The sequence below is a fragment of the Zootermopsis nevadensis genome, unplaced genomic scaffold (genome assembly GCF_977971745.1).
Source record: "Zootermopsis nevadensis isolate Lab colony 2312 unplaced genomic scaffold, Znev_1.0 Znev_ptg000028l, whole genome shotgun sequence".
In the NCBI taxonomy this organism is placed as follows: Eukaryota; Metazoa; Arthropoda; class Insecta; order Blattodea; family Termopsidae; genus Zootermopsis; species Zootermopsis nevadensis.
Window position 1 is genome coordinate 17,046,412 of NW_028259160.1, and position 25,010 is coordinate 17,071,421.

Below are 25,010 nucleotides of genomic sequence, written 5' to 3' on the forward strand. Positions count from 1 at the left end.
GGCATAAAATGGAACATGTGCATAGTATTCAGATTATTTCATCTAAATCTCCAAATATTTATATACAAATTTTTCACGTATGCACACAAATACACGTATTCTTCACGAAATATTATTAGGGTGATCAAATAAAGATGGACGAGGATTTGAGGTTTTCACGACGGTGAGTCTGAAGATGGCTGTCTTGTGGATTGTTATCCCTGTAGTCTGATAGATGTTTACCGAAATTTGAGAGGACCTTGCCGCCTCCATCATCAGGGCGATGACAGCCATCATTAAGATAGACAAGTTGGCTGGATATGTACAACGGAAGATTACAAATGAAGCCACGAATACAATGAACTTCAAGGAAAGGGCCACCACATAATAGGACAAAAGTAAAATGCATCCTACAGAAATGGGAAATGAGGTTGAAGCCTGGATTCAGCTGGCTTATATGTATGTGAACATTTGTTCCATAAAAGGCAGGGATATGTCCTAATCACCGACTAACTATCTTCTTTCCAAAAATGTACCTGCACCATGAATTTATTTATACATTATTAAACTACACTTTTTTCAGTACCTCACTATATAGTGTCAAATGAGAGGATGATGGTGAATAATGTGTGACTTATTATTAAGAGCCCACTGTTGTCAAAGCTAATAAACAAAGGAGCCAGTAAAATGCACAAAAGCCTAAATTATTCTTTTACATTACTGGTAGAGGTAGTCGACTACAATTACACACAGAAATAAATTGTTTACTTTTCTTATAATACCTAAAATGGCTGATATTACACTAAATTCTAGAATAATTTAATGGTATTAAATTTTACTTTGTCATGCAGGAAATAAGGATGTCACATTAATTGCAACTTAGTTGTTTCTTGTGTACTTGCATCCTGTCTGCTTCAATAAATGACCTTTATTTTTCTTCCATGACAGTTAACTCAAATTTAGTTAAGAATTTCTATTCTAGCTTGGACATGGGTTAATATTTCACTTCAGCTTATTTATTAAGACTGCCAGTTTTGATTATCTCTACAATAAGTTAATATATATGCATGTATAAATATATTTGCAATATGACAGGACTGTCTTAAAACCACTTTAATGAAAATTACAGTTGACATAACCGCAGACAGTTATATTATTTCTTTTGGCTTTACAGTTTTATTTCAAGCCCCAGCTGTATTCATAATTTCAAGGACAAATTTTTCTAGCAAACATTTTCTTTTGATCCTTTAAGTAGTTACTACAGTTTAAAATTGTCTTTTTTCAAGAGTATGATTGGGCCATTGGCATCTGTTTGTCTACATATAAATATTTTGAAAGATTAAAATCTTCCAAACAGAACAAATCACAAAAGGTGAAGACAGTTTCTTAGAATTGTAATGCTACAGTGCATACTTCCAAGAAATATATTTTATTGGTATATTCCCTTGGCAAAAAATGTTTTAAAATCCTGAGTTATATCATAATTTTGCTTACTGACCCAATCAAGAAAACAAACTTTAATTCTACTGCAACAGCAACTTTTTTCATGTAATTTTTTTACAGGTATACATTCCCTCTTACATAAACTGTACATTTCTTTATTAATATATGGTCTTGGTAGTATACAATAGAGCAACAGAGAGTGACAGCTACGTCCTCTTTGCTTGAGGGACCTACAGTACTTTACTTTACAACCTGGAAGAAGAATATTATCTCAATAAAATCACAACAGTGACCGACTCCTTCATTGTGCAATGAAATACATGTAATTCATCCATACACACATTTAATAATTCATGCATACCTTCATATAAAACAACTACCTGATATAATCAGTAAAAATTATATGACACTATTAACAGATAGGTAACAGAAAATACCATACATGATGACCAGCTGCTAAGCATAATAACAGCGCTGGTTCACAGAGCACCAAGAAACACGGAATTATATTGTGATAAAACAGAAGAGATGTTTTCATCAGAGCGGACGTGGTCTTCTCTTCATTTATGGTGGCAGGCTAGTACATCTGTTCTGTACTATACTTATTATTTAATATAATTTTGTAACAAAATTATATTTGTTTTATTTCAAATTTTATTTAGTTAGTGTAGGGTTGCCAGAATTTCCATTTTTAAATATGAACATGTAAGAAACTCTGTTAATAGAATATAATATCCATAACCTATCACATGATATGATCCTGCTTTATTTAATTAGTGTCAAATGATAGGATGATTACTGAATAATGAATTGGAAAGGATATGGGGGGATGTGGTCATTACTTAATTTAAGCTACAATCCCAGCACTTTCCTGTAGAGACCAAGTAAAAGCAGAAAACCCTTAGTCATGACTGCTACTCTCTAGATTAGAATTTTGCACCAAAAAACCTCCTGAACACATACCACGGGGCTAACAACTTTACCATAACATTTGGTGACATGATCCTAAGCCACTTTAAGTCAGTACGATTTGAGGTTCTCACAAAAGTGAATACGAAGATGTCTGTCTTTTGGGTTGTAGCGCTGTGTAGTCTGGTAGAAGCTTACTAACATTTCGGAGGTCCTTGCTGATCTGATGATGGCAGCAGCAAGGACCTCCTAAACATTGGTAAACTTCTACCAGACTGCACTGTGCTAAACCCAGGGGACAGCCATCTTACACAGTTTTATTCAGGACCAATTTCTCTCCAATCTACTTTCAGTCTTAAAACAGTCGCTTCCCAAGAATCTTTTCCATAAATATTCTGTATGCATCTCTTACTTGTCACCCACCCAAAATACATGTTAAGGCCATCTTACCTTAATTCACCATTCTCAAAATAACTGCTGAGCTTATATAAAATAATGAAAGTTCTTCATTATATAATATCCTCAATTCTGTACTTTATTTATTTTGGACATATAAGCAAATATGTTAATTTTTATTTAGACAATTAACATGCTTTCTGGGAAAATTGATAAGGCATTCAAATAAAGGACTAGCAACATTATTAGTATGTAATATGTGGCTTTTAGGTTATTCTTTTATTGTTAGAACATTTCTTAGTCAATTTATGTAGTATATGAAAGATGGCCAGAGTTTGTTTTAGGATGTGGTAAACTGATGTAAATCATTGCACACTTATCATTAAAAGTAGATGTTGAACATCACTGTCATGCCTGAAATGGGGGTTTATTTATGGACAAATTCAGAAATGATCGCTCATTTGATTTTGTTCATGATGATTTGGCTGCACCTGAATGAAGATTCTTTCCGGGTGACATTTCAGGTTCTGACAGTTTTAAGTATGAAATTATTGACTTTGAGATGTTGTACTGTATAGTATGGTAGAAAATGATTCATCTTTCAGATGTGCATACTGTCTCCATCATCAGGGAGACAATAACCCTCCTGATGGAGGCAGTATGCAACTCTAAAATGTCAGTCAGTTTCTATCTGCTTATATAACACAACATCTCAGAAGACAGCCATCTTGAAGATGATTTCTGCTGAGAGCACCTCTTTTTTTTTAATACAAATATAATGTCTGTTTCAGAATGTTTACATCAGTTAGCATCAACATAACTCATACAGATGTACGCTCAGGCAAATGGGTTGTTCAACTTAAGTGCTATTTGAAAAAAAAAAGTTTTAAATTCACAGCGTGTTATTTATGTATTTGTATGTTTGAACCAAAGAAAGATTAATAAAAGGAATCTCATGTAAGTCTTATGTTACCAGTGTTTATAAGGGAAAAATTACTTACTATGACCGTAAATGTTCAAAAGCATTACTAACGTGAATAGTCGATTCCTCATCATTCATATATGAAGTGTTAATATTTTTAATTAATTATTTTTGCAAGAAAAAATTTCTGCTAAACAGAATAAAATACAAGGGATTTTTTTTAGGAATCCCTGTCTTATGATTCGTCTATACCGACTATCAGCTGTGTGTGTAATTAGTCCACAACCTTTAATATGTGTATGTAACAGTGTAGTTTTTAAGTTGAAGTGTTATGACAATGGAATCTATATTTACTGATAATAGTAATTGAACATTTAATAAGAATAATTCCTTTTGATTTTTTTCTTTATGGCTTACTTTTAGGGAATTTCCCTGTAAAATATTTTAAAATCCAGGTATACAAAAAGGAAACATACATTTAGTGTACCTGATGAATGTTGTCAGCATCAGCGTCTTGCAAAGTTAATTTAATTACCAGTTTGAAGAATTTTTCATAGTTGTCATGATCATAATTTTACCTCCAGGACAGAGACAGAAACACTGATATCTATTTATGAATCCAGACAGCATCATAACATAGGACAATGACATCTTCACTGCCGCGAGAACCTCAAATCTCACATAACAGATGATGTTTCTTGGTTCCAATGTAATATGCTCTGCCCAAGCTGCCATGATATCAAACTGTCTCCTGATGGTTTGTAAACTTAATGAAGTGGGGATACTGTTCCATTTTGCACTTTCAAGTAGGCCGTGTTCCATTAAATATCAAGTAACATTCAAGATATTCACATAACACGATTAATAAAAATACATCAAGATAATCAGTAATGCTGTGTCACTGAGAAGTTTGTGAAATGGCATACTGACAAACAGGAATATACGCAATTATTAACTGAAAGGATAGTAATTTATTAAGGATTTTAATTACATGTCTTCACAACTTTCTTCTGTTCTAAAGGAGACAGTAAAGCAACTTTTCCAACTCCATCTTGCTATAAATTTAATATTTCATCAGATCTTTTCCTTCCATTATCTGCCACCTTAAATCTAATGAGGTGGCATTATGAGAAGACAATAAACACAATTAAAAATATTACAGGATTTGGAACCATAATTTGATTAATCAAGACTACCACCTTAACAATCCATCAACTCAGGAATGGCAACCAGCAGTATTAATTCTTTCCCTTTGGTACTTTCCATAGACTGAATTTCATCCGTAACTTCTTTCTAACATAGCCATTCAGCTATAGATACCAAATCTGCCTGTTATGTACTTCGGTCTGAAAGGAAGCCATTATTGTTTGTGTGTCGAGATATAAATCATCATTACATGTGCAATAAACTGTTCAAATATGAAAACAAGTGGTCGTAGTGCGGGCCACCGCGTACGTTGTCCCATTTACGTAGAGCTGCGCAGAGTTTCAGCGATCACTTAAATGTTTTGTTCCGTCCCCTTTACAGCTGTTAACTTAATATCTACATACAATTACAATTGTTAAACATGCCATAAATCAGTTACAAAAATTTATAATTTTTATCTTATTGTCTTCCATTACTTTAAAACATGTATCATAGAAGATGCATGATTTATATGTATACATAACTTCACACATTTAAAAATATGTACATCCTGAAATATGCAGTGTGTAAAATTCTGTATTTCATAGCAGAACGTAATATTAGCCTAAATTAGTAGTAACCAAGAACGTTTTGCGAACAGACAAAGACATGATGACGAGATGCACATAACACCCAACTGATTCACATTGTTTTAACAGTGCTCCCAAAGTTTCAGAAAAGAATTACAACCACAAACTTCCCTATGTGAAATTTTTACAATTCAATGCGATAATTATATTCTAACAATGTTTAACAACCAGGTATTTCTAATAAATAAATGTTCATCAATTATTAACAAAGATTAGGTCTCAATATAACAATTAAAGAGTGGGCAGAATTTATTATCACATATCTTCTTGCTTTTTGTTTTAAGTACAGCCCTAAATACAAACGTATATTATTTACAACGTAACTGACAACTTCACTGTGCCATTTTATTGGTCTATTTACATACAAAAGATGTCTCTGGTATTTCATGCAGAATTTTATTTTATTTTTAAGTATGCACAAACCTTATACTTCTCTTGTAGCAAATACACTGTATTGACCAAAATATCTGTTAAATTAGAAGTGACATTCCATTAAGATTGTTGAATGAATCCAAACTGTCTGCTTGTTGTGATACGTCACTTGGACATGAGAAATGCTGAAATAAATTATAACTTTAGTAGTGAAATCACAATGCTAAAATTGTAACAGCCATTATGTAAATGTTGACTTACTGGCTAACAACTGTTAGCTGTTTTCTGTAGAATTTATTGGTGGATAATACTGAATATTGTGCAGGGCAACCAGTCTTGGCCAAAATCAATGTTTTCAATCATATTTAATATATGCCTAAGCAATGGTGAATGGCAGAACCTAATTTATTTTAATTTATCAGCTGGAAACTAGCACTGATAAGAAATGCACTTTTTATCACAATGGTTATTTTTCTATAAATCTTGAATCTGTACTGGCTTAAAATTTTAAATTTTATCACGTTTTTTATCTTTATAGATGACCTGATAAAAACAAAGTACGGTAATATGAGGTATAAAGTTAAAATTTTAAAATGAATAAAACCATTACTTTCTAACGGCTTTAGCCCTGTGTGATCCCCTTTATGTATCAACTTTAAAATATTAATTTTGCATGATGCTATAACAGTTTTATTTAAAATAACAGGATCTCTCCTGTTATGGGCATACACAAAATGGGCATGGCATTGCATTGCACCTTATACTTCCTACGTATGATATATTAATGCACTTTTTACACATATTTTCTCCATTCATTTACATAAAATCGATAAAATGCATATTTCATAATCAGTGGTTTCCCTTCACAAGTATGATCCAGTATGTACAACTTTGGCAGAGGCCACACGGCTCTTGGCCCCCCCAAAAAACAGAGAGAAGACAACAAGACATCGACCCGCCAGCGGACACAATGTAAGGGGCAGGTTATGACTTGCACTGGGGTAATATATATAATCTGTTGAATCCATACTATGTACATCATCACTAATGAATGGGGATCATATAACACTGTTCAGACAGCACCCGAAGTCTCGACTCTTGCATTCCAGTTAACACAAATCATGTAGTACATACCTACTACAAAGATGAGTAAAAACTGCTACATTAATCATTACTATAAAGCTCACAGGAGCATGAAATCCTTCTGTGTTACATAATTGCAATTTTGCACAAGGTTTTGCATTCTGAATGTTGCAGTTATGGCACACGTACAAATTGAGTTATGTTTCTGTTTAGCACTGTCACTTACAGTCATTTGTTCCATTCTCTCAATATGATGGAAAAAATTAAGAACAAACTACAGCACAGCATGTGGTTTTACATCATTCTAGCAATTAGACTGACCATTTATTACCACTGAAATGCTTGGATGCTCACAGATGATACCACTTCTTATCTCTGTATTTGATCATGAGTGTGTGTGCTGACTGTGAAAAGTTCTCTCCCTCAGACATCATCCGCTGTGTGCGCTCCTCCAGCTGACTCAACTTTTCACCTCTCTCCACAACCATCTGATGTGTCCTGGCGATCTCACCTGTGACCGATGTTACTCGCTGACCCGCGGCTTCCATATTAGCAGACGGGCCTGGAATAAGCTTGGCAACACTACGCGATGCTCTACCACTTGCTTCACCAACTACAACGAGTAGAATATTAAAAACAAAGCTGACAATGCAATAGTCCTCAATTAGTGTGTATTTTCTGTCAGAGAATAAGAAGTCCTTTGAATAATTTCAGCTACCTTTCTTTCAAATCCTTCACTCTATATGATGAAGTTAGCAGAAAATACTTATTAATAATTATACAATAATTTACATTAGTACAGATTCAACATGATATAATCTTGAAGTTTTGCACCGTTGTGACATTTTTATGTTATATGCTTGCTGCCTCCATCATCAGGGCAATGATTGCCTGATGATGGAGGTAGCAAGCACTTCTGATATGTCAGAAAACTTCCACCAGACTTCAGACTACAAGGTGCAACATCCTGGAAGACATCTTCTCGTACAGCTCTACCTATAGTAATTCATCAGCGACAACTACAGAATAAACAGTAAATACATATTCCACACAGTCACTAGGTTATTATTTTATATCATACATAAAAATATTCTCACGTAAAATTGCATCAACGTACAATTTCAGGTCCCAACATTAGAAGTGCAAGTGTTGATAAGTTTTCATGACCACCATGATGATATTACTAATGTCAGAGAGTTGTAAGTAACGAGGTAGGCAATGAAATGGAATCTGTACCATGTGACATGTTGACAATGGTAGGGGCTGTTAGCTCGTGCACAACCATCAGCTAGAGGGCCATCATCAGTGAGCATACCTTTATATCTGGATGATGTCCCCTGCACCCTGAGCATATGCTAAACTGTGGTGACAATTAACATGCCAAACTGAAGTGCTCTACTTACACAATTCTTCCCTGTCCAAGGAGCGTGTGCCACCACCAAACAAACCCCTGAAGAAGCTTTCCTTGGGAGGTTCAGGCATGTCATGAGGAAGGAAGAGTTCTCCCACCATGTCTGTCAGACTAGCACTGAAATTAAGCACGAGTTTTGCTTGATGTAAGCATAAGTATAAATCAAATATATATCAGAATTACACGAAATGTTCTCTGCAGGAACAGAACATTTTTACCCTTTTCACATTGACTATTTCCCAAATCATGTGACAGGCCATATAAAAGGATTGTGAGGTCTGCCTCCATCATCAGGGTGGTGATGGAGGCAGAAGCAGCCTCTGAAATGCTGGTAAACTTCTGGTAGACTACATGATGCTACAACCCAGAAGACAGCCATCTTCAAAGTAGAAGGAGTGAAGAAAGAGAAGGAGTGGAGTGTCACTGTTTACCAATTTTGTCTCATATATCTCAGTTACTGCTGTGCTTTATTCACATAAAGAATATATTTTGTACTTCATCAGTTTATACATTACAAAACAAGAATTCTGGACTCTTACCAGAAATCCGCAGACACAGTGAACTTCTGCACTTCTGTTGGTGAGCACAGGTACAGCCCGTGTCCACGGTTACTGAAGCAGAAGGTTCTGGCTATCCTGAAATGCAACAGTTCTAACTTATGTCTTGACACAATCACCAGTATTTAACAACATAAAGGACTCAAACAATACACAAAAACAAAAACATAGAATGAATTCAACTAAATAAATAATACTTGAATTAAACATAGAATAATGGCAAACAACACATAAAACACTACAATATGGAAATTTATACTAATAAATAAACAATATACTGAATTCATTATTAAACACTGGAAAAGCATTCCGGAAACGTGGTCAATTCTCCTTGGTCATTTTGACATAATTATTTCTCACAAGCAACCACTTTCAAAGAATTAACTTAGACTCATTTTTCTTACCTTAGTATGACACATGTTATATGCAGTGACGATGCACAAAACATTATACCAGTCAATATAAAGCAAAACACATCAGCAAGCATTGCAAAAAACAAAACCCGTTTTGCATCTTTCGTCTCGCGGCAGAATATTCCTGACAGGGCATTTGCTCCTTTAATCACACACTGAGTCAGTGTTTGAGTTTATGTCACATGAAAATGGCTTTACAGAATCCTGTATGTGCTGGAGTTCAAATCACACAGCATGGCCTAAAAGAGTGTAAATGTTATATGTTATAATGTACCTATTATTTCAAGTATTTTGTCAATGGAAACATTTGATTATCTCTTTCAGAACTGTCACTAAATACTTCACCTACCAACAGAATATTAAGAGAACTTTTAAGTCTTATCAGCTCAAGTTCATGTCAGAAGTAGGAGTGCTTGGCATGCATCAGACTGCTTGCCTTAAACTTATCACAAATTATGGGAGAAAATCAGTGAAGTACCCTTCCCTAAATTTAAGGTAACAATATTCCTCGATTCAAAATATTGTATTAACTACTTCTAAAATGCAACTGAAATTGCTGAAAAATCAATATATATTTTGTGAAACTAAGTTTCCAAGTACCTATTGTGTAAACTTGATTGCTAATCAGATATGTAAGCCTTAAACTAACTGTATAATGAAACTCAGCACATACTGACAGCAATAGTGTTTTTTCAAGTATCATACATGTTTGTTTGTTTGTCTGTTGTGTGGATCATCTGTCAAAATGTTTGGCTTGTGTGAGATCAGCAGATAATGTTTCTATGGGTTGTGCTAGTATCAGAATACTATTTTACGTGTCCTTGACATCTCAAAGTGAAAACATGCGTTATCTACCATAGATTCATGAAAGAAATATCAGAATAGTCACACTACAAGAAAATGTATTAAAGTAGAATGATAAAAAAAATGTACGTCTAGCCACATAATGCACAAGTAACGTTTTAAGGCCACAGTTATATAGTTCTTTTTTCCCATTCAACATTTTGAAAACTGTTACTATAACCTACCTTCATGGCAAGAGTGTCAGAACTTTGAACTCTTTCACTGTTACAAACCCAAATTTCTGCCACACCAAATTTGGTAAATTAATTATTTAGCCAAATACAGATTACTATAACACTCACAGAAATAAATATTACAGAAATTAAAGTCTCAAATACAGAGTTTTTATAATCTTTGCTCTTTAAATAAGATATCATTAAACAAAGACTGTGTGCTGATGTCAACTAAATTTAGCTGCCTCAGGATGGGAAACCTTCAAGATCCATAAAAGCAAATTTTGATCAGCTGAGTAGCTTAGTTTTCTAAGAAAAACCTTTATCCATCAAGTTAGTTAACTGTTGGAGTGTTAAAGCTGAAGCAAGTTAATCTCATTATCTGCATGTTACATGGCATTATTGACTAACTACCAGAAAATTGAACGGTGATGTGCTCAGAACTGAATGTGTATCCCCTGTAACTGATATTAACACAACTAGCACATCACTGAAAGAAAATGGAAAGAGTATAAGACAAGAAGCAAAGACAGTGAATGGAAGCCTGCAAGTAGAAAATAACCATTCAATGATAAAATAAAATACTTCATGAGGAAAACTGTGACTATAAAATGCAAAAGTATACAAAGCACAGCTCAGATTTTCTTCATATTATATCTAATGTTTATGTAACAGAAATATTCTAAGTTTCATGCTTCTTAAATTCCAGATCAGTTTCAGACACAATTCCTAACGACAGCGTCTCAGTCACCAATCACTGAAGATAAAATTCAGTGTGCGTGCGTAAAGAGAGACAAAGACAAGATGAAGAGCCCGTGGCCATAAGTCGGCAACAATCGTGCAATTCACATTCTTTCATTGCATCCCAGACAGCGTGCATCATTTTCAACAGGCGGTCATGCACAGAACACAGAATATGAACTTGCACAAATGCAACATGCTGATAGATTCTAAATGATGAACCTTTACTCACAGGAAGAAGTAGGGTACTAGACAGTAAAAATAATTTCAGTCAAAACACCGCAAAAACTGTTTCCCAACAGAGCACATCTAGTAAGTCTCAGCCCAATTACATGGCATGAAAAATAAAATATTATTTCATAAGAAAATGTACTCATTACCGTTTCTTTCCATTATAGTGGTCATACTGAGACAATATCATAGATGGACAGTGTGCCTGTCTGTCTATCTGTGTGGGCTTTGCTACTTTGTGAGATATGCAGCCGTTTAAAAGTTCCTGCGGTACAACATGTCCATTTGAAGTGAATTTCTGGGTCTAAATGCGCAAATGCTTTAACTTAAGAGTTTTGTGGTTGGGGGACTTGTATCAGCACTGTCAAAATTCATTCAATTACAAATTACCTTTTCAATAATTCATAAAACTAATACAGAGAAAATTTTGAGTGGTAAGAAAGGAAGGGAGCTGGTGCATCCACAACAATTTTCTAAGCGAGTTTACATTACAGACGTTTGTGTTCTAGAAGGCAAAAGATAGCATTTTCCTTTTCCAATATTATGCACCACTATTCTGTAACAAATACACTCGCAGTTCTAACTGTAACAGATAAGTAACGATACCCAATGTTACTCTATGAATGAAAGTCCATCATTTAGAATGAACAGAATATTTACTGCTAATCTATTACATGCTTCACAACAAGGTAAATTTCAATAAAAAATTATTAATATTTTTAATGAGTTGCAAGATGACTGGACACACAGCTTTGTGGTTACTGCACTCAGAAAGTCAAAAATATATTGCTACTTGTCCTTTCCGTTTGCGGAAACAAATTCAATGGTTTTGTTGGTCTTACAACTCTTTATTCTTCCAGAAATTACATCAACATGTAACTTCAGCAACAGGCTTCAGGACAAGTCACAGAACAGAATAAAATAAATTATTAACAATTATGAATATGATACATTTTAATCTATAGAAAATTAATACTATACATTTATTAATTTAACAAATTATGCTAGGAAAAAAAGCCACATCATGCTCTAGAAAAAAGCCGCTGTGAAAATGCTTTAAGTTCATAAGTAATAAGGATATGCAAATTTAGAATAGAAACTGCAATTTCTATACCAATATTACAACCCAAAGCAATCTTTAAATAAAATTCATTGCACTCAATAAATATACAAATAAAACCAGCCTGCAATTGCAAAGAGGAAGGAAGTGTACGTGCACACTCATTTGCTTACTTCCTAAAGCTTCAAGCTGCAACAAAACATACAGAAGAAAATGTCTGGGAGTTGAATGTCCCACGCATCCTAATGTGTAGAACTGATTGTTATGAACTGTTCACATGATGTTTATAATGCTTAAATTGGAGGAAGGCCAACATTTTACAATATATATGCTCTTCTATCAAGAGCAGTTAGTCACATTCACTGGGTGTCTTTAACATGGTGTTGGGGAAGCCATAATTCCATAAAGAATCAGAGTTAATAAAGCTTAATTTAAAGAATTCTGAATTGAATTGAATTAAATGAACACTCATCTGCTCTCTTTGACATGCTACTCATTTAATTAAAGAATTAGATACAAAGACAACACCATAAATCAAAGACTGCAATGAACGCACGGCAAAGGTTTCCCAGAACAGACATGAACACAGAGAATGTCCCTTTAAGCTGAAGAGTTTATTTTGAATATAACGGCCCTGTGTAAAATGCTGAATTCTTATTTTTTAATTACATAAAAGATGGTAATGCACAGTGAACTTGAAAACCAAATGCCATGGTCAACTAGCTCTAGCTCTCTTGCTCTATACTTGGGAGTTTGTAGGTTGAAATCTTTCCCCAGAAGCTGACTCTCTGAAATTCTTTTCATATTTTCGTTACTCACTCTTGGAAAAGTGCCATTTTACACTATGTAAGTATTAAAAAATAACAAGAATAAATCAATAAACTTAACTGGTAAATGTCAGTGGAAAAAATGAACTATAACATACGCCTATAGCGGAACATACTGTTGTTCAAATGCATATACAAAGAAGCCAACAGAGAACAATGATGACCCTTATCAACATTTTAAAAACTTCCAGGAAAAAAGGTAAATTTTAAGATAGTTTTAAAGTAAATCAGTCATTGCCATCAATCTGGCTTGTAACACCGGCTCTGACGAACAGGCCTTCCTCCAGTGAAAACATTATATGGCGTATATACTGTATGTGTCGACTTACTGGTCTGTGTCTTCGTTAACAAACATCTGTTGTCCCCAAATGGATAACATAGGGTCTACAATGCCTTGTTTGGTTGTCTGAAAACTGTTAAGAGGAAGAAAACAAGACAGAGAAAAGATTGCAGGGTTGGTTAGAAATTTTCAACACTATTGAATTCCCAGATTATTTTAGTGACAAGGGCAAGGTATGTGTTAGTAGCATGCATATGCAGTTTCTGTTAGTTACCATAAAAATTGCTGCAGCTGTAGAGATAAATTCTGTGAGCAACAGACACATTGTAGCTTAATATATTCCAGCCACATTTGTGATTATTCATACAATTTATTAATTGCATCAAAAATAAATAATTTCGTGATTCCAATGCACACTTACAGTAAAAGAATTGTTAAAAATTAAAGAAGTGTAGAATCAGTGATGAAGTAAACTAACATAAAATTAAGGAAAGATAGTAAAATTAAAGAAAATACTAAATGAAGGCCATGAGACAAATAATAAGAGACAAAGAAATTTCTGTCTGCCTCAGTACTTGCTCGACAATACTTGTAAAGCCACTGAGGAAAACCAAGAGACAGACAATTTCATTCCCTCTCTGTCCACGTACATAATAAGTACATGTGTATGGGCCAACATTTCTGGACTCTCCTTTTATAATTTTGTACAAGATATAAATGCAATGACATGGAATTTAAACTGATCATATTTACAGAAACCTGTGAAATTTATTGAACGTTCTAATTAACTTGACATTAGCAACTGACGTTGCAATTATTATACCTTTTTTTTTAAAGAAATAACTGCATATGAGATAATACAAATAGAAAAAAAAAAGTTGTCCTCCCCAGGTACAATGCTTTGCTTATCATTTTAGTCCTGATATTTCATAAACAATAAACCAATAAAGTTTTACAGTATTGTAATGAAATTTGCTACTACCTAGAAATTTTTTAAAAAAAATTACCTATTAAAAACACTGCATAAATGAATCCAACATACGCTACATATCAAAAATATGTATGCATTTTAGTCAATACAGGAAACAGATGATTACTTTAGACCACTGGACTGCTCTAATGAGTGACTATGGCTAAGGTCAGATTTAATGAGTGCCATTATACAGACAGAAAACTGTCTCTGTATCTGTTGGCTCTTGCTCCAGTAATTAAATAAACACATCAATTATTTCTTGTGAAGCATCTTACAGTATCATATTATTCCAAAATTGATGGTAATGATGTAATATCATTTTCTCCAGACATTATCTAGTGTCTACGTCATAACATTTAAAGTTCTGAATCTGTCCCCATGTACACAAAAAAGAAAAAAACAAAACAAAGAAGACAAAGAGATGAAGCCTACTCCAAAAGCAACGCTGTAATGCTCACTTTCCAGTGACAGCTGCTCGCCATTCTTATTTATCTTTCATCTTCTCTAGCTTCTTCTATGATTAGTAACAAAAGAGGCCCTATGTGGTAGGCATCAATTGTCTTGAGTTTCTGGATGTGGAAATAATAAACACGAAAACAACGTTGTTCTTCTGGGTTGCGATGCCACGTAGATTCACATTTGGATACCACGATTTTGGAGAAACGTCGGTATCTATGTACAAGTCTAAGTGGCACCACACCCAGAAGAACAAGATTGTCATCCTCAATGTCATGAGAACTTCAAATCTCACAACCAACATAAGACTTTATAACCCTCATGGTGCCACCATAAGTTAGATTAACAATAAAAAAACAGGTGCATAAAATGACTGTGATTAGACTGATCCTCTGTATTCATTAAATTCTCAATGGGAAATATTTTTCCAGTGGAGCTATAATTTTCTTTAACATCCTACTTGCCGAGCAGGAAATACTTTCTCATTATAACTGGTTGTTAACATCCTTAAAAATAAGTGATTCACTCCATGATTTATTAAAATGACCACCCCAGGATTCACTAATAACCACACCTCAATACAATTAAAGGTTTTGAATACAAATTTTAATCTCAAATGATCTTGCAACATAAATGGGTAATTAACATATCCACTTTTTTATATTTTGTGCATATGAGGAAAGGTGTAAATTTATAAATGTTTCATATATTAAATTCACGTAAGAGTTACAGCATCATTTTATCTCCTTTCAGATGCAACTTATCATGAGGATGTGAATTCTTAAGAAGTGTGTTTCCTAAGCAGTCAAAATTTGAAGATAAGATAAAACAACATTAAATACATTTGCTTCATCTCCTCCAACACTGTCACATTCTTGCATCAGAAATTAAGACTTCAAAACAGCGCTAATGTAGAACGAGGCCTACGCCCATATAATTGAAACTCTCGTTGTGCATTCAGTGTGTGAAAGGCATAACTCTTAGAATAAAAGTAAAATATGCACACACTTGGCATGCTGGCACTGAAAATGGCAAAAATGTGGTGCATTTCTTATGTCATGAGAGCAGTCTGTGGGCTGAAACATTATACATGCAAATATATTAAAAATGGCACTACCTACAGAAGAACGTTTCAGAAGTAGGCAATAACTTCAGATAAAATTATAGCAAAAGGTAAGAATATAAAAGCTCATATCAAGAAAAGAATGACCGAGCTACGGCGTATTATACTGATGAAGCTGAAGGTGATAAGTATTTTGTGGCTATATCATCAAATCACTTAAAAAAAGAGTGGCTGGTAATACAAGTGTAAGGATTTTTCTGCAAAAGATGTAGGATTTTCCATGCGCCTCTATCATTTCATATATCTGACAAAGTGAGAACTATTGGTCTCACTACGGCTGAAAGCACATGCACATACATAAGTTCCCCCCTGCCAATCGTCATCTTCACTGCCACCCCATCATCAATGTACACATGGAAACTCTGCCTTACAGTCCATTTAAAGGCTGGATTACCAAACATAAATTGTTTTTATGCTCTTGCTGCAATATTATGCCATCAGAAACCATGCTACTGTCATTACTTCTTACCAGAACTTTAACAAAATTCTGTACAATAGACAAAGTTAAATTTTAACAGTATATTTATAATAGTAACATGAATTTTACATTAAAATCATTAATCGATTGCTAAGATTTTAAAGCCTGAGACTTCTACTGTGGGACTTATGTAGCTAACCACCTGCCCTGTCAGACACATATCTGTTTTCATCAGCTTGTTCGAGAAGAAATATTAATTGCTGAATTTCCAGCATCAGTCACATGGTGTTTAAAATTATGTTCATGTGAAACTTTTTCTCTTTAAATGTGGGAAGAAAGAAAACAGACAGCAGAATCACTTTAATCTGAAGGTCTGTGATGATGGTCTGTTCTTACAATAGCAAACTTCTTAGACATTATCCATCATTCCATTTCTCATTGTAAAAAGAATGTTTGGGGAATGGAATATATCTCCATTCTTAAGGTCTGGAGACAGGAGCTACCTCTATCAATTGAATGGAAAGAAAATTATATTTTTATTTAGCTTGTTTCATAGACGATTATGATGATAGCGCCACAATATGTAACTTACCACCATTCCCGCAAACAATAATAATGAATTGAAACGTACAGAAAAGCTGCTAGTACAACAGTTTACTATCTTCAGCTATCAAATTATTAAGTAATTACATTATTAAATAATTATAAAAATGATTTGAAAAAGAAGAACTGAAAAGAAGCAGTAGTACTTATGTGGGAGATTCTTCTGTTTTGGACTTTGATCAAGTCCACAACTTACCTGAGATCAGATAAAGGAAGAAAGTCTATATCAATCAACGGTCTAAGGCTGGGCAAGCTGTAGGCAGTGACGTGCCCACTTGAGATGTAACATACCAGGCATACACTGTCTGTAACACAAATATTTTGCATTAAGACTGTCATAGAATGCTGGTATCATCCCTCCATACTGCCATCATCTTCAACCTTGCAGATGACCATTCCTCCAAAATGCTGATACATGGTGTTTCAACCCAGAATATTAATATCTTCACTGCCATGAAAATCTCAAATCACAAAATCCTACTTGTTTGAAAAACGATGAGAAGCCCATTGATGAAGGTCATGTTGAATGCTGACAAGTCAGAGGGCAAATCCAGTGCTGGAATCCATATTACGTCATTATAATCTTCGAACAACCTTTTCAAATGTTGATGCAGAACAAATCAGTACAATGTGATAATTTAATCCTGATGAGATGATGACAAAAATCTCTCTGTGTGGGTGATCATAAAATAGTATGTGTACAATATAAAAAATTCATTTACATTACTTCTGTACTTAAATGTAACACTGAACCCACTGAAGGTACGTAAACAAAGAACTTTCAAAAGATTGCTTTCTTCACACTCACCAATGTGAAAACCTCAAATCCTACAAAGAACTTTCACTGCTGTTTCACTGCCAGCAACAAGTGAAACCCATTCTCTGGTTTATCTACATAAATTAGATAATATTTAATCTTGAAACCTAGGATAGTAAGCTTGATCAGGCCTTAGTGAATTCTTAAACTGATCAATCACCTATAAACAACCCAACAACCCACTTCAAGATATTACTCTAACCAAACGTGGCAAAAAACATAAATAAAACTAATATACCTGCACCCATTTCTGTCTAGAACACAAAATCACCAGTGAAGGCATTACATTTCTCACCCACCTTTCAAAGAAATTATTTCAGCCTTTATCACAAAGTCGGTATCAGCAAGCTGTTGCCTGTAGACGCAATTATGGGAAGGTAAGGCCACGACACGTGCTTGTTTCTCTGACGTGAGGACAACAAACTGGCGATCGCCATACTGATCTTGCTGGCCACCAAGCGTTGGTGACATGCGGTTATTAGATGTTGACTTTGTAGGTGTCTCTGACAACACAAACCATGCATTTACTCATAAAGTGTAATCATATCAATTTATATAATGTCCACAAAAGAATATTCAAACAGATGAGAACTAGCTCAAATTATATTATATCAAATAATATAAGTAATGAATAATGAATTGGAAAGGATATGGAAGGAATTCATGGCCTCCTTTTAGGTATACTGGCATTTTCGTGGAGGGACTGAGTTGTCACAAAAAAGTCAGTCATGATTGCTAGTCTCCATGCTGAGATTTGAACCCAGGACCATACATTTTATTGAAGAGAGGCAGAAATATGATCAGGAGGAATGCAGTATATAATTCATGCATCCAGTACTATTAAGAGAGTAAAAATAAATGCATACAAAATGGGAAAACCTCTTGGAAGACCAAACGGTAGTGGTAGGCAAATTTGAAGACGTATCTTAGGAAAATATTTTTTAAGAACAGGAAGTAAATGGGTTGCTCCAAGATTGTGCCCGACAGTGAACTTTGGTGATAGTGACCTTGAACCTTCAGGTTCCGCCACCGCAGTGTCAGTGACTTTTACAAATAGTTCTCAAATTATATAAAGTAACTAACAGAATACATGCAGGGAATAAACATATGTCTTATTTGTTGGTCACTGATGTCGCAATGTTACATGAATTTAACTACAAAGATCCTAAATGAACATACTTTGTGCCACAGCATCCTTACTTATCCGTTCCCTTCCCTCCTTATTCTCATCTTTCCACGCTTCATAAGAATATGGAATCAGTGCTCCGTTACAATCCAGAAAAGACATCGTCAATATGCAGCCCTTTAATCGGAATATTGTTCCTGTAATTCAAAAAGAAATGGAAAAAAAGAACAAAATTTACAAGTTTTAACTGAACTGTATTTTTCCACATGGGTAATACAAAATGTTAATCAGATCTTGTAATTGATACAATATTTTGCAAGGTCCATACAGCTGAATAGATATTCTATGCACAAATGGTATAATGCTATGGTATTCCCACATTTCTCACTCGGTAACTACATATTTCCTTGCAGCACCACTTGTGTTTAAAGGTAAACTTTTGATCTGAAAATGATCCATATGAAAAGTTAATTGATCTCTATAAGAATTACCATATGAAACAGATATGTCTCTGTCTCATAAACAATTAAGGAGTTGAATATGGTCAGTAGACAGCAAAGAAAATATCATTAAAATCACACCATTATCGGTGTTTTGTTAAGATAAAATATTTCCAATTATGGTAAAATACTGATGTGCCCTTCTGACATGATGCTTCAAACGTATTTTGGTTCCTCAAAGCTCGTTATGAAAGAAGTAAAGGTTTTACAGCAACTGCCACTCTTTATACTAACCAAGAGGCGAGACAATGACGGGCTGCGTCATTCGACTCTCTGCCGATGGAGGAACATTGATCATGATGGTCAGCACAGAGCCCAAGTTTGTGCCAACCCAGAGTGTTGGAAAAGTTGATGGATCTACGAACAGAAGGGAACAGCTTCACATTACAATCAAATAAGAACTTGAAACTAATAGACTCCTGCAATAAAAAATAGGATGCTCAAACTTTATCCTCATCCATGGACATGAACATGTATAAATACAATCACTTGGAAGTGAGACCACCAAGTCCTCTCCAATCCAAGTGCAAACTGTCACTTCCTGGCTTCTGACAGGAACTGCATGACTCACCACCCTAACAGCAACTGTCACCAAGAATATTCAAACAACAGTGTAACTGCACCAAACATCGGGCGAAGCGTGCAGTTCTTACTGGAAGCAGGAAAGTGGCAATTACATTTTACTTTGTTTTGCTTTTACTTGCGATGTGGAATCTTTCCCGTACCATGAGCTCTGAGCTTTTCTTTCAAATAATTTCTTAACGTAATTATGAATTCACTTAAACTCAATATGAACTTACCAGATTTTTTAGTATAAGAGTCAGCAAATGCCAGGCACTGTATAGCTTCAGAACTTATGTTTTCTAAACTGGACATGCTAGAACTTCTGGACCTTGAAAATGAACTGTCAAGTTTATCTGATTAAAAAAATGAGAGGGAGAGAGAAAGAGAAAAAATGTGTATTAGTTACTTGAATTAAAATACTGTATTCAAGTCTGTCACAGCTACATCTATCGTGCACCTGAATAACTATGAATTGTATTACTGAATAACTGTCATACATTTTTAAGAGGTGTGCCATGACATTCATATATACTTCGTATGGACATTACTAATTGAATCTACGCTAACCTGAACTAGCTGCATATGACATGTATGATGTATGCAGCTACTTCAGCTGCAATGCTGTAAATGCAAGTACTCCACAACAATGACATTTTTAACAGCACATGGAAAGGGATTTAAAAATTTAAAGAACATCTTTCACATGTGTTTCTAGCAAACACAGAAATTTTTTTAAAGAATATGAAATGCCAGACACAGTACAAAAACTATTCTTGATTAATACAGTCACTTTAAACTATTAAAGCTTAAATTTACAGCACAAAATGACTAACATTCTGGTACAGTTTACAGCAGTAAATAACCAACCTTCAAGATTAGTTATTTATTTCATGCAAAACACAATATTCTTTATCCTTGTTTTGTTTACAATTTTAAACTCTTTTTTTTTTAACTGATGTTAATAAATCTACTGACACTAGTGATCCACAAACTTTAACGAAGTAAATATATCACCACAACTTACAGCGAGGATTAGCAGGAACAATGATGTACCTATTGTGATGCTCTTTGCAAGGAGGCTAACCTAACCTAACCTTAACCAGATTGCTTTAGAATATACTTGCAGCATTCAGTGTCACCTAAATGCAAAGATGTTAAAAACTGAAAACACTAAAGCAGTAAATCGGCTTAAATTGCAATGAATAACCTTTTCCTACACTTAAACTCAAAATATCCAATTTAAGAAGCAGAAAAATTATACTATGCTGTTTCTAGCTTGCACGCTTAAACTTGTTTAGTGCATACATCATCCAAAGCGCATCACAACGTATTATTCAAGCATTATTAACAAGCATTACCACCAAATAGCAGGGATAAGCAGTAGCGACCACGGGCAAACAGCAAAATCTTTCAGCGTTTCCACTGATAAGCTTGCTCAGCTCAAGAGAATCTTAATAAAAATAACTAGTGATAGATTGAAACAGCTGAATGTGTACCAATTATCATTACAAGGAAAATACAGAACTGTTATTGAAGACATGACGAATGACCACTAAAATAATAATGCTGACATTGTAACAGTTATTGGCACAGGTCTGTCATTGGCCACGATCATACCATGTGCTTTAATTACCGCCTCCTCAAATATTCAGTACCGCTAAGTATGGTACCTGAAACTGGTTGTTATAAGCTTAAACCAAAGAAACAGGATACACATCAGACTGGCAGCAAAAAAAACTGCACAACACCCAGCCATTGCATAAATTAGCCATGCTGTGACAGTGTTTTGTTTAATAAAATCATGTGAACAGAAAACAGTATAGTGTTTCAACTGGAACATAGAACATCGAGTACTTGGTGAGTTTACTGTTGCTATTCTAATTAAGGTATTTTGCATCTTTTACGGATCCTGAAGGTTCATTACAATGTCAACAACAGCCCACCACTGGTATGTACCCACACCTGGCCTAATTCAATCCACATCTTCACATCCCATTTCTATAAGATCTATTTTAATATTATCCTTCCATTTATGATTAGATATCAAAACTGGTCTCTTTACACCAAGCTCTTTTACTGAAATTATTTTGTTTGTATTTTTCTCTGTATTCTCTGATTTACATCTCATTAGGCCGATGAGATTTATCAAGAATTCATAGTTTTCATAAGGCACACTTATAGATGTTCTCAAATTATGGGACAACAGTTTTTTTCTGTTTTTTCCCACCTTCTCTGGCACAATAATATATGTGCATTTCTGATGAATTACACAGTTTATGAAAAATACAGAATATTCCACTTAAAATGCAGCCCTAAGTATTACACATAAACCCCTTCACACATAAAACAACAAAACCAATCGCAATATTGAATTCTTGCCGTATCCCACTGCAGCCGATTCACTGCTTGAAATCAGTACGCTTACAGAAAACATTCATTTTTAACCTAGTTATTTGCTATTTGTGATATCAGTCCTATATGATATACTTCAAAAATAGATTAACTAAACAGCATTTGCATGGAAGAGCTTGGGAAAACATCAGTAGACGGTGCTCTGGCTAGGAATCAAAGTGAGTACCTCATGATCTGTACAACAAGTTTCAGCCCCAACTAAAAATACTGCCCTTAATATTACTGGTCATGAGCAAGAAATTTATGTACTGAAACCAAATGCATAGGACTAACAATTATAAAATTCTTGTGAATATTTTACTGCTGAGCCTCCTAGTATCCAAGTGTGTGTGGATTACAAACAGCGGCCCTTGTAATTTAAAGTTGATTTAACAAGCAGAAATACAACAACGACAAAATCTAATCATGAGATATTTCTGGTGATCATTTATCCTGATTTAGCCTGTGCGCACGCACACAAACACACACTATTATGTCTCAGTAATACAGCTATTTGGTACCCCTTCAAAAAGTGTCATGCAGCTGCAAATATGCTGTAACAAATTTTAACATAAAATAAGAAGTTACAACAGTGTTTTGACAATATACAAGCCAAAATGGACATAATGCACTTGTGTAATGAGAACTCACATTTACCTTGTAGTTTTTCAATTAGTTTTAGTGAGAGTGATAGTTAATGTAAGTATTAATAGAGCTATGAAATATTTATCTAGTATTAAGGTTATGACAAAATTAGGAGTAAAGAAAAGCACACACTTCTAATGCATCAACAAGCGGAACGATTACAGGGGTCATGAAATATACAAACATAAAGGGAATCCTCCTACCACAAAAACTTCCCTGTCACGTATGTATATGCAGTTGTTAGAAGTGCCTGACGCAGAATGGAGGATATTAAATGTTTGCTTCGATGAATTTCTAATCTGTTTATAATTTGGGTTATGATCTTCCAATAAATTTCCAAAATTTATTCTTTATGTTGTAAATTTCAGATCGGATGAATTTTTAATGACACCATAGTGGATCAATTGATTACATCACTGATTCCATTCATTTCATAATCATGTTCAAGTCTATGGGTTAACGCTTTCACTGCTGCAGACAGAACACTTCTGCCATGTGTACAACTATGTTGTGTGTCATGGACATTATTCCTATATATATATATATATATATATATATATATATATATATATATATATATATATATATATAAAGAAAGTGTCTTAACAGTCTTTGTTTTTATAATCCTTTGGTAACAGAACCTGAAGATTTAACACTGCTAATACCAAGGTCTATCACTGGAAATTATCCTACGCCAGTTTCATCTAGCAACCATTGTACCTTTACGACTGTAACAATACAGACCTACATGAACAAAATGTTTAAGCAGGATTTGAGCTTCTCATGTCAATGAGTAAGCTCATTACTCTGATTATAGGGATGGAAAGGACCTCTGAAACGTCAGTAAACTTCTACCACACTACATGGTACTACCACCGAGAAGACAGCCACCTTCACACAAAATTTTTATTTCTTTCATTAAAGTATATCTTTTTGTAATTGTTTGCCCTCATACTTAAATAATGTGTGTTGGCATATTTTTATGTGAACATTACTTGTAGCAGAAAAATGTTGCCAATCTCACACTGGATAATTTCCCAAATCATGACAGGACACAGCCTGCAGGGTGCCAACTGCTGGTCTACAGAAATCTGAGGGGAGGCGAGGGCTGTTTTCTTCCTTACATGGGCAGTATATGTGATGAGAGGAACCTCTATAGCATATTTCATATTCCCCTTCAAACATGACATGAAAACGGAGTAGACAGTAAATGAAGAAACTATTGTTAACAGAATGAAACAAGAAATATAAACTTATAAATAACTTTTCACCGTTGTCTTAGCTTAAAGTTCTTAAGAAAGAGCACATTAAGCAGTAGTTCATTTGCATGAGTAGCAAACTCCACCGCCATGCGTGAAACCTACGTAAGATGTCAGACAGAGAACAGAGATCCAAAAAACTGAAGTGATAAGCAAGAACAGCGCATTTTATGTAAGCATGAAGGCATGCAAGAGGCACAGACAAGCATAAATATTATAACAAAAGGAATATAATTACAATCAAATAGTAGAAAGTGAATAAGTCATGGCAGTTCGGGGTCCAAAAAAGACAGCCAACATTATGACTGTTTTTTTTAAACTGAAAATCAACAAACTTCTGTAACTATAATGAGCATAAGAAAAATAATGCTCAATCATACAAACAACAACAAAAGAAAACTTGTGGGTGATGTGGCTTCTTAAGTGCACTTTAAATTCTTAAACATTTATTGCAGCAACAAAAGGAATACCAGTATTATTCCCATTTTTAATTTATTTTAATTTATTTTAAAATATTAGGCATTTTATGAACAACTTTATACTTTAATAAATATGTATCAGAAACAATTCATTAATGATGGCACTAAAATGTGGTTACCAAACACAAAATACTGGATGCTGAATCAATTTGTAATTCTCTCTTACAACTGGCATCAGTAAAGTACCATGATTTAATTTTGAGAATCTATGGTTATGTGGGCAGAATACAGAGAGAGAAAG

At 34.4% G+C, this 25,010-nt stretch overlaps 1 protein-coding gene and 1 long non-coding RNA gene across 8 annotated transcripts in view; one reads left to right on the forward strand and one right to left on the reverse strand.

The window, feature by feature from the left end:
- The first annotated feature begins 21 nt into the window (after positions 1–21).
- LOC147872368 (uncharacterized) lies at positions 22–7,587 on the forward strand. Its single transcript, XR_015537363.1, has 2 exons — positions 22–163; positions 7,307–7,587. It is a non-coding gene; the product is annotated as an uncharacterized LOC147872368 (long non-coding RNA).
- Positions 5,650–25,010, reverse strand: part of Tomosyn (syntaxin-binding protein tomosyn) — a 95,594-nt gene continuing 76,233 nt past the window's right edge. For 4 of the 7 annotated variants that reach the window (XM_087356888.1, XM_087356889.1, XM_087356883.1 and 1 more), the window contains 9 exons: positions 20,232–20,348; positions 19,666–19,788; positions 18,985–19,128; positions 18,105–18,308; positions 17,185–17,293; positions 13,465–13,548; positions 8,830–8,925; positions 8,283–8,407; positions 5,650–7,492 (listed from right to left, as the gene is read on the reverse strand). In XM_087356888.1, coding sequence (XP_087213014.1) covers positions 7,230–7,492; positions 8,283–8,407; positions 8,830–8,925; positions 13,465–13,548; positions 17,185–17,293; positions 18,105–18,308; positions 18,985–19,128; positions 19,666–19,788; positions 20,232–20,348 — 1,265 coding nt within the window. In that variant the 3' untranslated portion in view covers positions 5,650–7,229. The remainder of the gene's footprint in view (positions 7,493–8,282; positions 8,408–8,829; positions 8,926–13,464; positions 13,549–17,184; positions 17,294–18,104; positions 18,309–18,984; positions 19,129–19,665; positions 19,789–20,231; positions 20,349–25,010) is intronic. The other 3 variants (XM_087356884.1, XM_087356886.1, XM_087356885.1) reach the window with 3 other exon arrangements.